This window comes from Harmonia axyridis, chromosome 6 (assembly GCF_914767665.1).
Source record: "Harmonia axyridis chromosome 6, icHarAxyr1.1, whole genome shotgun sequence".
Lineage (NCBI taxonomy): Eukaryota > Metazoa > Arthropoda > Insecta > Coleoptera > Coccinellidae > Harmonia > Harmonia axyridis.
Genome location: NC_059506.1, coordinates 31,755,406 through 31,771,393, shown reverse-complemented (window position 1 = coordinate 31,771,393; position 15,988 = coordinate 31,755,406). Strand labels below are relative to the sequence as shown.

Genomic DNA, 15,988 nt, shown 5'->3' with positions numbered 1-15,988 from the left:
CTGATAATCATAAAAGTTTGATCATTTGCAATAATTGAATAGTTATTTCAAAATTCATCGACAACCTACAGCATTAAAACAAAGAATTTATTAACATCATTGTAGAAAATGGTAAACAAAATATCAGTTTCAAATGCCAGGAAGACTGCCAGTTTAATAAAATTGACTCATTAAAACAAATATACAGGTCATTATTCACGAATGCATTCAAGAAAGTCTAGAAAATAAACTTTTGAATCAACTCCTTCCTACATATTATTGCATTGTTGTAAATCAGATTACAAAACTGACAAATTGAAAGATTAAGATAATTAGATTCATTCGAAAGCTGAAACTACTGTAGACCCAATTAATCCACAAAGGTAAACTATCATTGAAGCACAAATATAATGAGGATGAAAAAATTTAGAGTCCTATAAAGGGAATAATTAAAAAAATCTGGTTTAACTATATTTTTTATTCAATACAGAAAATGCTCATTTCCTCTGAGGTTGGGTCCTCTGGTCTCTACCAGGGAAGTTCCTCTGTGGGGGTGTTCTGATCCTCCTATCTTTCTTAGATCTATTTCTTACTACTTTGCTGTGGATGGCGCAAGACACACAGTAGTGCAACTTGGCATAAAGTTTGGGCAATGTGTATTCTGAAAAAGAATAAAAGTTGAATGTATATGGCATGTGTGTTAAAATACAAACGAGTTGAATTTAATAACAGTATTCCTTTATCCAGTCAATAAATGATGATAAAACGACAGATTGCAAGCACAGAATCGAGTTAAAATCTAGGTAATTAAAAGAAGAAACACAATATTAACACATGCTAGAAAAAGAGCTTCTAAATAAGTACGACATATCTGTATTGCTTCAACAATTGAGCATGAAATATTCAAGTGCTTTTCGTTTTGAGCACATTGTGTCAAAGATATGCAAGCTCAAAAATTATTAAGGTTAAAATGTTTTTGTCGCTATTATACAAAAAATGCAAAGAGATTTCTTGTGAATTTTGCAAACTGCTACTAAAATACACTTACGGTTATACACCGAAGCCTCGGTGATATCTCTGACAGCGGCAGCTTCGACGATATTCCTAATTACGAATTTTTTGATTGCCTTGTCTTTAGGGACGCATCTTGCACAGTTGGTGCAACGGACGGGCTTAACATGACCACGTCCATGTTTGGACCTTCCTCCATTACGCCTTTTGCAAGTCTAAAACATAAAAAATATCGTAATATAATCAGACCATGAGGTTTGAATAGGTTAAGTTACAAATTGAGTAAAAAAAAATCGAGATGCTTGGTAGCATATTATTCCAATATATGTTTCGAAAAATCACGAAACAAACTGATTTAGAATTATTTACAAAAAACGTAACAAATACTTACCATTTTGAACCACTATATCCGCAACGTTACAAGTGTAGAACATCTATAAAAGAGAGAACAATATGGCATTTTCTGATAGTCAGAGAAATATAGATCACAGACGTTCTTTTTCTTGGACTCAACTTCGACGTATCTTACAATAATAGATTTGTGAATATCAGTGGTTTTACTGAAAGAAAATCAGATGAAATGTTCGTATGACAAAAAAAAATATTTTCGCAAATTATTCAACTTGCAAACGAAATTAAATATACTCTCTAAAAACCTATACGTTTACGCATGCTCATAATGTTGAACCTCTCTGGAAAATCATATATGCATTTGAATATAAATAAATTAACAAATTATTTTGCTCAATTTTCTTGCTTGACAATTTTCCACTTCACTAGAGCGAAAAGGATTTGGGGAAATTAGAAATGTTCCGCTTCAATGATGAATATATACTTGAAGCGAAATTTTGCGGTTTTAAATTAAAGAAAGTTATTGTCACTCAATAGGGAAAGATCTCATTTCGTATAAATAACGGATAAAATCATTATCTATTCGAAGTAAGACACCAGGTACAGTTCCGTTAACAACTCTTAAAATGGTAAGTTTGAAAAATTGATCTCTTATATTGAAAATTTTTTTTTCAAAAATCAATTTTCTCTACTCATTTATATTCAAGTATTCGGCAAAACAACCATATAAAATTTCATATATCTTTTTTTATGAAAAGGGAATCACAACTGTTCAATCTTTTGTTCAAGAAAAATTGTATTCTTTTAATAATGTGAAATATAATCGCTCAAAAAATATGATTCAGCAGATTTTATGTATTCAAATGAAAGCTTATTCATTTTGCGTTTTTCTTTGCAGTATTTTCGATTACTGATAGTATTCCTCAGTGTTACATCCATATTTGCAAGAACCACACCATTGGATTACAATGATCAAGATCCAGCAGCTGATAACATAAGACCACAAAGACAAGCAGGAGGCCATGACCACCATGACGCCGTTGACTTTGGAGCCCATAAAGGTGATCATGGTTCTTTCGGATGGTATGCAGACTTCCCAGTATATGGCCACTGATCATATTCAAAATAATTATAACTGAATTATCAATAATTGATTGTTCAGAAAAAAATTGTGAAACTAGTCTTTTTTCTTAAACTTAATTTTCTTTTCTCTTCTGCTTTCTACTTTTGATTTATTTCTCAGGAACTTCCTATCTTTTCATCATTTCCAGCTCAATTTACTTTTTACTGAACATAACTATCCTATTTTCCTATACTGACGCTATTCTGTTTTTATTTTTTTTTCTATTTTTCTTCTTTTCTACACTATTTTTTTTACATTACCTAAAAAATTTTGATGTATTGATCTTTTAATAATTCAGTTATATTAACTGGATAATTAACACTTTCAGGTGAAATTGTAATAAAAAAACCTTTTTTTTTTTAATATATGACAAAAAATTTTCCTTGAATTTCCCATTATTCATTTTAACCTTTAATTACTTGCAAATTGATCCAAAAGAAAACTATTAAAAAAAACATTCATTGAATTTAAAATAATGCAAACCTTATTAAGATGAGGAAGTGAAAATGAAAAAATCAGACATTTCTTTTTGCTCTTTACTCAGATATCTCATTCTACATTATGATGAAATAATATACATACATACGTTTATCTTACAAGTGGTTCTTTGATTTTTCGGATTTTATCGTTAATATTTCTGTTTAGATTACAGAAACAACTTCATAACATATCAACAGCACCCTAACCTATCAAAATAAATGTAAATTCATTCAAATATCAGTTCGAATCCCAAAAGAATGTCGGCGAACGAAATAAAAATTTCAGAAACATCCTTGAAGTTAATAGTAGAATTTTATTTAGAGTAAACGAGAAAATTGTGCATATTATTATTTGTGAATATTCCTCACTAACTATGAGAGAATACAAACATACTGATTTAGGCAAGCTTGGTAAAAATTCAATTTAATACCTACAATGGTTATTCATTCCAGTTTATGAAATTATTCAATAATTTTTTTTGAAAAGAACAAGTGTATTTGATGCTTCAGGATTGAATGTATTTTTTTTTTAATTTCATATCAATTGGTAAAGACTTAGCCAGATATTACATCAATAATTGTTTGAATGTGTTGTTTATTAAAAGAAATGAAGTTATTTAAGTCATGATACATCAATAGAAAACACTATAGAAGATATAGATGTTTCAAGAAAGTACACTCTTCAGGAAAATGATAATAAAAATAGCCTATACATATATCCAGAACAATTTAAATATAGTTGATAACCCTGTTTCTCAAAGAAATCAAATGAAGAACAACGGGACTACTTCCTCAAATATAAAAAAATAATGAAAATCAAGCTCGTTGTAGTCCTGTTTTTCCCATTTTTCACTACTGAAAAGCTTTGATATAAAAACTAGATAAGTAAATAATGATTTTCATTTTTAGTTCAGAAAGAATACAAAATTAACAAAAATATAAAATATGATGCTAAGAGACGAATAAACACATCAAAACTTTTCAGTTTAATATGGCACATTTTTAGGATAGGTCTGCAGGTACATATAATTAGATTTCCTGAAATAATGAACAACGTCTCCCTTCACATAATAACTACTTACGTATATGATTACTTTAAGGTCTCCATCCCATGATGACCTTCTTGAATGGAACAAATATTCCATGGTACGGTTCACTGTGAAGCATATAAATCAATTGAAAAACTGTTACATCATTTCAAAATCAGACAAATGAACCTACCATTGGAAGTATCTCCTTGTATTGTAAGTACCGTCAGAATGCCCTTCTGGGACTGCCAACTGAACGCCAACAAATATCTCAATCTGCGCTGCTACAGGTCCTATGTATCGCACCCTGCCTCCTTTGACTTTACCCTCCGGGGTTATGACTTTGACCCAATGATCTGGTTTCAAGTCTCTGGGCTGTCTAGGCAGGAAAGGTTGCCAGCCCTGGGGGGGAGTATTATCGCTTGTGGATTCAGGTGCAGATGCTCTTCGAAGAATATTCCTTCTCGAATCGCTAGATGCGAAAATGAAGGGAAAAACAAATCACAAAAGTAATAGTTAGGAGTTAGTCAAAATAGTTAGAGAAACAACAGGAAGATGGTTATTAATTTGGAATTGAGATGCCTTCTAATCTTTGTCACTAGATTGCAGGTAGTAGAAATTCTGCTAACCTAACTTATTCTCAATAGAAGTGTTTCTAGATAACATACCAGATCCTTGCTAGATGGCGCTGATGAACATTGAAACTCTCAAAACAATGCTCACTTTGCTAAATTTTTAGATTATATTCTGAATTTACCACTTTTTTCTTGTTAACACCAAGCTTCGAAAAAATTTGTATCAAAAGTTAGGAACATAGAGTTAAGGTATGCTTTATGTATTCTCCATACAATGCCTGCAATAAACACAATTCTTCTGTATTCTGTCACTTGAATATCAAAAACCCCTATCATTATTCTGTCAAATGTCTGTCAACAGCTGCATATTCTGCAGAATAATTTCAGGTCTTGAGCCAGCAAATATCGTCTATCAAGACACAGAAATGGTAATTTTTTGGAACATCCAACCAGCCGTAAACTATCACTTCTTAGCGATTCCTAAAAATCATATTGAAAATATCAACTGCCTAAATTCATCTCATATACCAATGGTACAGAGAATGGCGCAGAAAGCTGAAAGAGCTATTGAACAATCGGGTGGTAACATCCAGGATATTTTACTCGGATTTCATAAGCCACCATTTCATTCGATCGGTCATTTACATCTGCACTGTATGTCCCCGAAAAGCGAAATGGGGTTTTTTTCAAGAATAATCTACAGATGTAATGATTGGTGGTTTTCTTCTATTGAACAATTGGTCAAAAGACTACAACAAACACAGTAAAGCAAATATACCAATAAAATCATCTACAAATTGTAATTTCAATTTCTACTGAGTAGGCACAAACCATTGGTTATTGGTAACAAAAATCCTCCACAGTAATTCAAGGAAAAATCACAGAAAAAGATTGCGAGTGTTCATTCAACTCACCTATAATCATTTTTCATTGAAGTACCCAATATACAGTCGATCGATCTTCTCAAATAATTTTCTGCTTCTTCAACCAGACTGTCCGTTGAGTCACCGCTGTCAGCTGTCATTTGAGTCCAATCTCCTCTCAGTTCCGGGAGGGATCCATTTGCGAAACGAACTCTGGAGGAAGTGCTCTTGAGTGTGCCCCTTCTTGATGGAGAAACGGGTGCCGAGCACCTTCTTGTCTGAATTGGTGGAGTGAGGGGATTAATGCTGTAACGGGAATGTGACTGACTTCCGTCACTTGGGGTGGCAGTGGTTGTAGTCCATGTGAAACGTTGACTCTAGAATTGCAAGAAATTTCTAGCCCTACTTTCTTACTTAGATCCGGAGAAAAGAAAAGTTTAAATGGAGGGTTTTCAATAATCGGTGTGGTGTTCAAAAGGGCTGCTCTACGGGGAACATTGATTAAAGGACAAAATGTGAATAAATAGGTAAATATTCTTCATAATGTCAAATAGCCATTATTTATTATCATTTACAAGTATTCCATGCAAATTAAAACATTGCAGAAGGTGATTTATCTGAGTTTTTGCATTAAATATACAATTTCTGATGTATTTAGGTTAAGTTAGGTTAAGATTCGATTGGGTGATTATAAAATAGCTCGAAAATATGGAGGTATTGAAGAAGTTTAGTTCCAAAATGAAGCAAAATTTTCAAAAATACCTCCACAGAAGAATAATATAACGAAATAAATCTCTATGTAAATTATTTATGGATGCCATATATACATAATATACATCAATACTTACCAATTGAAACGGTAGGCTATTTAATATCATCGATACTCTATTTACAGCAGTTAAAAGATGATATATTAAACTGAAAAGCAAATCAGTCTTTACTGCATTTCAGATCGAATCTGCAACACACGAACACTAAGGGGCCAGTGCAGGGTACAAAGCAAACTGAACAGAAATCATGAACGATTATCAGTGTGTTAACAGTGTGTACATTGCATTCAGCAAACTATCATGCAAGGCTCTTCCAACACGATTCTTACAGTATAGGCTGCTGGAGAATAGAGTTCTGGGGTTCTCAAAAATTGACCGTAAGTGGTTACAGGCGGTTTGAGGGCAGTGGGACATAGATGGTCGGCGGATCTTGACAATTCAGGCACCATGCTGGTGAAACCGATGTCTGATAACAGAACTCTTCGTGCTTCGACTGTGTTCTTTTCAGACAATTTCAAACGAGATCCAGGAAGAGGGAATTTTGATGGTAAAGTAGTGAAGTTCTCACCCAGATGGGCCTGAAAATTATGAAGATTTCAAAATGTTCGGATAACAATTATTTTGAACTTTACCTTATTGGCTAAGCTACTTTCAGACCTCCAAGCAGACCCAGGAAGAGCAGAAATATCAGTTTGTGCACCAGATTCTTTCCTTATCGCATTGGAATGTGCCAAAATTGGCCTACTCTTCTTAACGTTAAGACCCTTATTGATTGCTTCTCTGCTTAAACAATAAACTTTAAAGAGAATACATACAGAAGAACAAAAATAAATAGGCAAATAGATTAACAACCATTTTGTCTTTAGAAGTTACTATTTGTCTAAAAAAAATCTTTAAAGATTATAACCCCATGGCCAACCAATAATTGCTAAATTTTCAAAAACATTTTCGGAAAAGTAGTTGGAGTGATATCCATAATATCTAACCTGTGTAGGAGGGGCCTGTATTGCATAGGATTGGGGCATGTATTCCTTCTGATCCCTGCATATTCAATTTCCTGAATACCAACTTTCGAAATATCAGTTTCCACAATTCTGATCCTTTCTTCGAATCTATCAAAACTCTCATCTTTTTCCATTGATTTATTTTCAAAACTTGAATCCTGATATGAATAATAACTTCTCAAACTCTTGTCTTCTTGATTAATTGAATTGTCGGACTTTGAATTGTACAACTGGGAATTATCTCTTTCCAATTGAAAAACTTGCAAATTGCATTCTTGATTTTCCTGTTCAAATGAACCACCAAAAACATCATCATCCAATTCTCTATCAGAAATGTCTAAACTTTGATCATTATCAGGAGCTAGCAACTTAACACCACTAGCATTATTTTGCCTTTCAATTGAATCGATTGAAACCAGTTGCTCCTTGAAATCTGACTCCTTTGTATCATCTGTTGTGAATATCAATTCAATATCATCCACTTCTGGCTCCTGTTCTGCGTCATTTTGGCATTTATCTTCAACTTTATCAGTAAAATTGTTTTCTTCTTCAGTTGGAAATGTATTGTTTGAATTCATATTTTTATCATCTGACATATTTAAAATGTTATTAGTTATTTCACAAGTTATCTTACTATTCAAATTGAAAAACTGTGCGGATTTTGAAAATGTCAACTCCCTTAGAGGAGTTTTAACAATAGTAAGACTATCTAAAGATTTTGAATTTTTATTATCATCAAATGTTTTTGCTCTTATATGAACAGAGGCCCTTATTTTATTTTTGTGAACACTTCTGAGTCCTGGGACTGTTGACAATTTTAATTGTTTTTTACTCAATCGTTTTTCCCTTTTGGCCTTTTTTGTTTCATTCACTGAATTCAAACCACTTTTTTGTAAATTATCAGCAAAATAAACCTCCTTAACTTTATTCAACTTCTTTTTGTTCTTTTTTCCATTAATTTTGGTGATTTCAGAGGAAGGAGATAATGCAATATTCACTAAGCTAGGCTTAATTTTTTCTTTAGCATCAATATTTATAAGAGATTGCTTTTGAGAATCAATCTTCAAAGAAACAGTTTCAGGTTCCTCTCGAGTCACATCTGTGTCTCTATAAATAGAATTAGAATTTTTGTTAAATTCTTTTTCATCTGTTTTGAAGACAGACTTCTCTACATTATCTTTATCTTCCAATATATGTTTATTATTCACAAATTCAGATTTAAGTTGAGTAGAGGAACTATCATCTTTTTCTGCAGAAGATGCAGTTTCTCTAATTGATTGTGCCTTTTTGTTTTCTTCAAGAGAATCTCCTACTTCTAACTCTGGGGTACATACTTCAGAATTTGCTTGTAAATTATCAAGATTTGTTGTTGTCTCTAAAGGAGGGACAGTATTAACTTCATTGTTACTTGGTTTAGTCAAAACAACTTTTTCTTCAGGTGGTTTTCCCGCAGAATCATTACCTTCTAGTAGTTTTCTTCGGAGAGCATGATTTTCTATGGCAAGAGCAGTTAAGGATTGTTCAATAGTATCAATCGGCCAAACTTTTGTTTTGAGATGGAGAATTTCTTTTTTACTCTCTTCTAAGGCAGTTCTCAGAGCTGTAACTGTTTGGTGTAATGAACGAACTGTTTCTATATATGGTCCAGTGTTTGTAACATTACTCCCAATGTCCATCTTAAGGTCTTTCCATCCATGCTGTATATTTTTCTTCAAACAAGGCTCTCAAAATATATTTAATACTGAACTTCCTTCAAATACTGGTCTGTCTATAAGAATTTTCCTTTTATCTATAACCAAGTAGAATAAAATAAATCAATCAATTGTTGTTAAGGAATATAGATTCAAACATTCAGTTTGCGTTCTACTTTCAACAATCTCTAATTGGAATCTTAATGGTCAATTGAAACAAATGAATTAACTCAAATGTTAGCGGAATCAATACGTAGAAACAAGATACAACAGATTTATACAACCCTGGGAATTTCCAAACAGGAAACGACATACGTTACTTTAAGAAATAAGGCGTTTTCATTCAGATAAGGAAAATGGAAAATATTACGTATTTCTGAGTATTATCAAGGATAATTTGAATTTAAAACGCATCAAACGTTAAAACAATTCAATCGTATTCGATAGAAACTGGATAAAACTGATTTTAAGATTCCCGTTTAACTATTCGAAAGAAATTATTGAATTAGAAATGAGTCATTTAATTTTTATCATTCTAGTCCGAAATCTATTTACGATTTATTTAGGCTTATTGATGTACAACAATTTTTTCATTTATTATTATGAAAAGGGTGGAAGATCCTTAAAATCCCTTTTAAATTTCATTATTGTTAGATCAAACTCAACGTACGAAATTGTAGTAGGGCAAATGTAGAGATTTATAGGTTATGATTTGTGATTGATTATTTCATATTTGAATTTTTTATAATCTAGTTGATCTTTTTCTCTTTTTCACCATAATTTGAAATAAAACAATTTGTGTAGCTATGGCAGATGATTATGAAAATGTAAGAATGCAATGAAAACAAATTACAAATCCTATTACTTTAACAAGTTACTTTTAGATACCATCCATAACTGTGAAAGAACCATTAGATCTAGTCAGACTAAGTTTGGATGAAAGAATTTATGTGAAAATGAGAAATGATCGTGAATTAAGAGGCAGGCTACACGTACGTTATGTTGCATAATTTATAATTGGAATAAACTTTCAGAATGTTCAATAAACACAAGTTTCCGTGGATTACAGTGCGGTTATTACAAATTCATTAATGGTTTTTCCCTAACACAATTTATCCTTTTATAGGCTTATGATCAGCATATGAATATGATACTTAGTGATGCTGAAGAAACCATTACCACAGTTGAAATAGACGAGGAGACTTATGAAGAAGTTTACCGTACAACTAAACGTAATATTCCTATGATGTTTGTCCGTGGTGATGGAGTTATTTTAGTTTCACCACCAATGAGGACCTCATAATTTTTTAGTGTTGGAACCATAGGCTAAGTGAATTATTACAGTAAATTGTAAAATAGGTTGATATAACTCATTATGATTTCAACAGCTGCATGTATAGTTTTCACTAATTGAAAAAAGAAAAATTCAATGTAATGAAGATTATATGTGAAATCCGATTCATTACTAAGTAAACGTATTTTTTTCACTTTAAAAACTGATTTTCATTAATTTCAAATATGTGTGGAGCCTTCTGATTGGTATCAGGTCAGGATATCTTGGTAATTTGATTTTACTCCAAAATATTTTGCGAAGGGTTTGAGACTGTTTCTTATCCTTTGCTCCTACAAAAACTAGTCCTCTGATATGTTATTTTCGGTCTTATAGTTCTATTAGTTTTAGTCGCAAAAACTGAATTTCCAAAGGAAATGTCCATAAAATTGGGGTTATGATCAAATCTGAATATCAGACTAATGGTATGCAAGTTTCTGGCAAAACTGAAGTTGGTAATTTCATTAGAATCAGGGAACTGTAGAAATCAAAGTTTTTACGAAAATTTGCGGACACACAGACAGACATGAAACCAAAGTAGTTCAGAATAGCCTAAAATGCATTTTGAAATCAGGGATGAAAAACTGTATTCAACCAAGTCTACCTTTAGTATACTTGAAAGCAAAAAATTATGCAAAATATTACATTAAACCGAGGATGATAAGTTTATTGTATTATAATAAAAGATAATATCTATTTAATTCAATATTTATTATTCCCACTAAATATTTTACAAATCATAACAGATATTAAAATGAGTATTACTGTGGATAGTACAAATTTCAACAATTTCAATTACCAGAATTCAGAGTAAATGACACTAATTCAATAAAATTACACGTTGCACAATACACCTGATAATTTGTTTATTGTACTTGGGTTTCGTTATTACTTTTAATTTATTAAATTTGTTTAATGGGAACACCAAAAGAATTCACTCCATAAAATTAGTCTGGAAGTGTTTTTTTGGTATAATAGAAAAAATGGAAAGTACGTTTTAACTTTCTTCATTGAAAGAGGAGATTTTTGAAAGTCATAATATATACAGCATTTTCACACCAAAATTATAAAAATCTCACAGATACATTACATAAGTATTAGTTATTTTTTTTCTAATACTGACTTTTGGCATTACAGCAGGCTATAAATATACATAATGTTCCAAAAACAGACATATAAGCATTGATTTAATTTGCACATTACACTATATAATTTTGAAGTCAATAAAATATGAACAAAGTAGAATAAAATGGAAAACTCAACAACAAAGTCTAGTACACTATATACAAAAGTATGAAAATATTGTACTCTATAAAAACCGATATTTGCCTGGAACGTTAGAAATCATGTAAAGGGTTTCCACGAATATAAACAATAAATAAATGTCGATAACTTCATTCTCAGCTGTGGTCAGTGAATATGGCTTGTTAGTAAAATGGGAATCGATAATAAATAATTTTTATATACTACACATGTTTTTTTTTTTTAAATATTCATCAACCGCAACATTCACCGAATGCAGCAGCTATTGCAAAGTATGCATGTCTACAAAACTACTAAAAACGTTTATTTTGATTTCATAGTCATTTTCTTTGGAGTAATCTTAATAGCTTGCCAGCAGACTTGGGTACTCGTGTCAAATGCTTTATTTCGGATCGTTTCAATTAAAAATATTCCAGAGGCGTGTTTATAAACTCTTGATGTAATTAGTCGTCTTTATTCGTTTCGAAATCTTTTTTTTTGAAAACTCATTTTGGCACCCAAGACACTCCTCTTTTTATCCCCTGTTCATTCGTTGTAACTGTTCCTTCATCAGTAAACTTGGCTAGACATGCTAGCCTTTCGTTTATGTCACGCAGATGTTTCATTGTCGCCCCATCCTTCGCTGTCTTCTGAATCGCTACCAGACTCCGAATCGCTGAACTCCACAGCAACCCTTCGCGCCAAAATACTAGCGACGTCGTGGCGCTCAACTTCCTTTTGTTCGATCTTTTCCACTTTTCTCAGCTTGATACCGTCTCGAATAGCCTTCAGCAGATCGTTTCTCGGATTGTCCAAGGGTGGAAGTTGTTTCGGCATGGGTCGATCTTTCACCGGATTCAACTTTGGGGGCGATTGGGTCAGGATCTTAGCAAGATCGCCATTCACCAACGGCAGATTCACTGCCCCATTTGTCATTATGCTCAGAGGCATTGGAGGTGGGGGAGGTGGTGGGGAGGCCTGAACTGGCGTTTGAGCCTTTGGTGGGGATGCTTGCTTAGGAATCGGAGGTGGAGGGGGTAAGTCTTGGTTAGGTTCAGGTGTACCTTGATGGGAGTGGGGACTGTTGGATCTGGATTGGCTCTGCGATCTTGCCAGGTGGGGTGGAATGCCGTTGGGGGGTGACATCGTGGTCTCAGGAGGCGGCGGAGGAGGGGGGAGTGTGTCCCTGCCAGTAGGCATACTTCGATTACTTCTCGTTGGAGTGTTAGCCGAAGGTGTACTGCTGTTACTTGGAGGAGCCGGTGGCGGTTGACTAGGCCTGACCTTAATCGATCTAGTCGGTGTGCCGCTCTGATACAACGATTCAGAACTCAACGGGCCCTGTCCGTACATACCCTGCTGGTAAGGGTTCTCATCGTAGCGCGGATATATCGGAGACGGTAAACCGTCGGTCACTGTTTCCTGTTGATATGACCTACGTATCTCGATAGAGTTCGGTCTCGGTGGCCTCTGTTCCTGAATTATTTCTTCAGTCAATGGCATCTGTTGGACTGGCTGAGGAGTCCGATAGATGCTGTTTTGGGGCATGATATACTCTCCGTGTCCCATGGCGATTTGTTTCTGTCTCTCCCTCGTATTGTGCGGCCGTCTTACACCTTTCTTGTGTCTGTTACCTTCGCTGCCGGCAGTACGAGGTCTGTGAGGTTTCTTTCCTCTGTCGTGCATCATCCTTTCGGTATCGATGAGCATCTCTTGCCTCCATAACTCGAAGAAGTAATTAGGATCAGTGTAGAATTTAAGGCCGTCTTTGCCGTCGTCTCTGTAACAGTTCAGTTTGTCCAAGGGGGGCGGTTTGTCGCAAGCCTTGTAAGTCTCCAACATTGCTGTCGGCATTGTCGCTCTTGAAAATATCTGAAAGAGGGTTTTTTTCAATGTAGTTTTAAGAAGTTGATAATTTGTGTTTATTCTATATTGGTAACACTGACATATTGAAAGATAAAAAGTTACAGGCATAAAAAGATAAAGATTACTGTAATTGATAATTCAAAAAGCCTGTTTGAAGAGATTGGTAATATTCTCAGTCGATTCCTCAAAATGGGTTTGAAAAATATTTTATCATTTAGATTATTTATTGAAGTTATCTTCTGGTAAAGCGCCTCCTTTGACGGGTATAATAATATATGACCTGTCTCAACATTCATGCTTACGGGAATAATCGGCTGCACTCCTTTATATTGGTCACCCTGTATAAGAGCCTGAACTGGGGGTTGAAGAAAAGATATTGAAAAGTTAGGGTAGAGTATCAATGTTGAAGATGACTATATTGACCGATAAAGTCGAATTTTTTAAGTGTTTTGACTAGTTAGACCTAGAATTCATTGAGTGAAGTACTAGTTTATTTGTGTATTTGGGAGAACATCAAAGTTACAAAAGAAGAAATGGAAAACTAACGAGTGGTATAAAGTAAAGACAGATTTTGTATCATTTCCTACATGAATACAGAATATGCATATTATTTTTACCTGTTGATCAAATAGTATAGCACTCTTGAACGCTTTTCTCATGTGAATGTCTTGCAGGGATACTTCCTCCACATTACTGTCCAATTGCGTCACCTTGATGGCCAACCTATCTATCCTTGCCTGAAGAGAATTTGATCGATCGTTGAGCTGCTGAGCATCTCTGGCCAATTCGCCGAACAAGTCCTCTGCATGCTTCGAGAGAGAAGATAATTGACGAACAGTGTTAGCTAAAGTTCCATTAGTAACAGCCTCTAGTTCAGAAGGCAAGGGGAAATCTTCAGGGAGGGTACCCCTGGTTACGTGAACAGGTTCGATCACCCTCTTTGGAAGAGGCATTTTGGAATATTACTTCTGGAGATTAGGGCTTATATATTAGACATTTTGATCTTCCTGCAAAAACATTAATAGATTATTACAAATACCATGGTCTAAACTGACCATATCAACAAATTGCTTATGTAAAACAACAATAAAGTATAGCAAAAGTTTCATATTTAAGTATATTGATATTGAGCTTCAATTCAAATGCATTTCTTCTTATACTTCAAAGGACATTCTCTAGTCAAGATCTTGTTGAAATTTGAGGCAATCTAAGATTAAAAACTCATTCAAACCTTCATCTTAAATATACAAAATTGTGTCTGTAATATTAAATTATTTTAAAGTGATGAGATTACCTCTCACAACCACAAGTTCAGCATTAAAGATTGAAGGTATTTTCATGAGTTTGTAGCTGATAACAGTGGCTTGCTCCATGATTCATCCAGATAAGCACTATATGAAGCATTCAAGATTTATCGCGAATTTAACCATATCAAAAGAATGCTAACCTTATTCTTTATCAATCAGTTATTGATGAGACATCAATAAAAAATTTAATAATGGAATAGAGCAATAACCACGCAATAAACCAAGCACAATTTCATTCTCTGGTGGTAATTAGAAATGATCTAATAATAAACCAAATTTATCAATTATTACTTGTAATATAACAAACAATTAGATCATCCAAGTGAAATATAAATAAAAGTTAATGACTATCATCTGGGGAATTATGTTAAGTGGAACTTACAGGAAGTTCATAATGAAACTATCCTCTATTTATTTTGGAAGCGACATATATTTTTTTCATTTCATGGACCAAATGACTTAGATGATTATTAATTTAATGAAAAATTACTTACTGTGGGTAGCCACTTAAGCAATATAAATGAAATACAGCTATTCAAGCTTTCAAAGAGAAAGGTAAATATTCTAGATTTCCTTAAGCTTCATTGGCGCCTTATAAATCTGAATCCCACCTTTTGATGTCATTCAAACAAGAGGTGGACTGAAAGAGTGAAGCTCTTAATCTAATTAAGTAGAATTGTTTCAACAAATTCTTGAATTAAAGTACGATGCCGTTAGTACAAGGCTTCTTGAACTAGCGAAAATGGGAAAAAAATTTAATACTAAAGTTATAAGAATGAGATTTTATCGATCAAACGGATAAAAAACATGACTAATTCTCAGGGAGTTCCTTTGAAATATTAATATCAACATGATGTATTTGCAATACGTCAATTCACCTTTAAATGTCAAGAGAAAGGGCAATTCATTTGTTAATTAGCAAGGAAAAAGGAATTATTACCTGTAAAATCTCACAACAGAAGCTTGAATTGACGTCTGGCATTATGACACATCTTATCACATTCACATAATAATTTTAATTTCTTATAAGAAATACAATACAATATTTTATATCAAAAAACATTCGCATTCGCAGCCAACACTTCTAGGAATTCCAGTGTTACCAACGGAGTTTGGTGTAAAAATTACAGGACCCTACGCGCGTCACGGTAAAGAAAAATTCAAAGCGAGTACGCCCATGTTTATATTACAGAGTGCTCTAATTTAAAACTGCCACCCGCGTATTTGAGCGCTTGAAAACTATTTTTAAATGAGAATTACTTTTTCAATTTCGTTCAATCTCATTAACTTTGTTTTCTCATTTTTGGAGGCGCATAACTTTCGAAGGAAAGACCTGAGAGCTTTTGTTTGCATGAAGAACCCCATTTAA

The 15,988-nt window shown here is 33.5% G+C and overlaps 4 protein-coding genes across 5 annotated transcripts; 1 reads left to right on the top strand and 3 right to left on the bottom strand.

The window, feature by feature from the left end:
* Positions 1-442: 442 nt before the first annotated feature.
* On the bottom strand, positions 443-1,537 carry LOC123682515 (40S ribosomal protein S26-like). Its single transcript, XM_045621161.1, has 3 exons — positions 1,382-1,537; positions 1,028-1,205; positions 443-640 (listed from the first exon to the last, which is right to left on the bottom strand). Exons 1-3 carry the CDS (start codon positions 1,382-1,384, stop codon positions 477-479), a joined length of 345 nt encoding a protein of 114 aa, XP_045477117.1. The 5' UTR covers positions 1,385-1,537; the 3' UTR covers positions 443-476.
* A 2,233-nt stretch (positions 1,538-3,770) lies between these two features.
* Positions 3,771-9,325, bottom strand: LOC123683461. The gene is made up of 6 exons (XM_045622524.1): positions 7,166-9,325; positions 6,812-6,959; positions 6,509-6,757; positions 5,461-5,786; positions 4,165-4,443; positions 3,771-4,099 (listed from the first exon to the last, which is right to left on the bottom strand). The coding sequence occupies exons 1-6, from the start codon at positions 8,857-8,859 to the stop codon at positions 4,039-4,041; spliced, it is 2,757 nt and encodes a 918-aa protein (XP_045478480.1). The 5' UTR covers positions 8,860-9,325; the 3' UTR covers positions 3,771-4,038.
* Positions 9,326-9,442: 117 nt separating this feature from the next.
* LOC123683463 (U6 snRNA-associated Sm-like protein LSm3) lies at positions 9,443-10,370 on the top strand. The gene is made up of 3 exons (XM_045622527.1): positions 9,443-9,701; positions 9,759-9,866; positions 10,001-10,370. Exons 1-3 carry the CDS (start codon positions 9,681-9,683, stop codon positions 10,175-10,177), a joined length of 306 nt encoding a protein of 101 aa, XP_045478483.1. The 5' UTR covers positions 9,443-9,680; the 3' UTR covers positions 10,178-10,370.
* Positions 10,371-10,896: 526 nt separating this feature from the next.
* Positions 10,897-15,787, bottom strand: LOC123683462 (wiskott-Aldrich syndrome protein family member 2). 2 transcript variants are annotated; one of them, XM_045622525.1, is made up of 3 exons: positions 15,560-15,787; positions 13,930-14,319; positions 10,897-13,318 (listed from the first exon to the last, which is right to left on the bottom strand). In XM_045622525.1, the coding sequence occupies exons 2-3, from the start codon at positions 14,263-14,265 to the stop codon at positions 12,056-12,058; spliced, it is 1,599 nt and encodes a 532-aa protein (XP_045478481.1). In that variant the 5' UTR covers positions 14,266-14,319; positions 15,560-15,787; the 3' UTR covers positions 10,897-12,055. The 2 variants fall into 2 exon arrangements, with proteins under 2 accessions (XP_045478481.1, XP_045478482.1); XM_045622526.1 differs by lacking the exon at positions 15,560-15,787 and adding an exon at positions 15,114-15,390.
* Between the last annotated feature and the right edge of the window lie 201 nt (positions 15,788-15,988).

Excerpts from the sequence above, each read along its gene's own strand:
- LOC123683463 (XM_045622527.1), top strand. The coding sequence starts at position 9,681 with ATGGCAGATGATTATGAAAAT. Across the intron at positions 9,702-9,758 it reads TGGCAGATGATTATGAAAAT|ATACCATCCATAACTGTGAA; the intron begins GTAAGAATGCAA and ends AGTTACTTTTAG. Across the intron at positions 9,867-10,000 it reads AATTAAGAGGCAGGCTACAC|GCTTATGATCAGCATATGAA; the intron begins GTACGTTATGTT and ends ATCCTTTTATAG.
- LOC123683462 (XM_045622525.1), bottom strand. The coding sequence starts at position 14,265 with ATGCCTCTTCCAAAGAGGGTGATCGAACCTGTTCACGTAACCAGGGGT. Across the intron at positions 13,319-13,929 it reads CTATACTATTTGATCAACAG|ATATTTTCAAGAGCGACAAT; the intron begins GTAAAAATAATA and ends ACCCTCTTTCAG.
- LOC123682515 (XM_045621161.1), bottom strand. Across the intron at positions 641-1,027 it reads CGAGGCTTCGGTGTATAACC|AATACACATTGCCCAAACTT; the intron begins GTAAGTGTATTT and ends ATTCTTTTTCAG.
- LOC123683461 (XM_045622524.1), bottom strand. The coding sequence starts at position 8,859 with ATGGACATTGGGAGTAATGTTACAAACACTGGACCATATATAGAAACA. Across the intron at positions 5,787-6,508 it reads ATTCTCCAGCAGCCTATACT|AGTCAACGTTTCACATGGAC; the intron begins GTAAGAATCGTG and ends TTGCAATTCTAG. Across the intron at positions 4,100-4,164 it reads ACAAGGAGATACTTCCAATG|TGAACCGTACCATGGAATAT; the intron begins GTAGGTTCATTT and ends TATGCTTCACAG.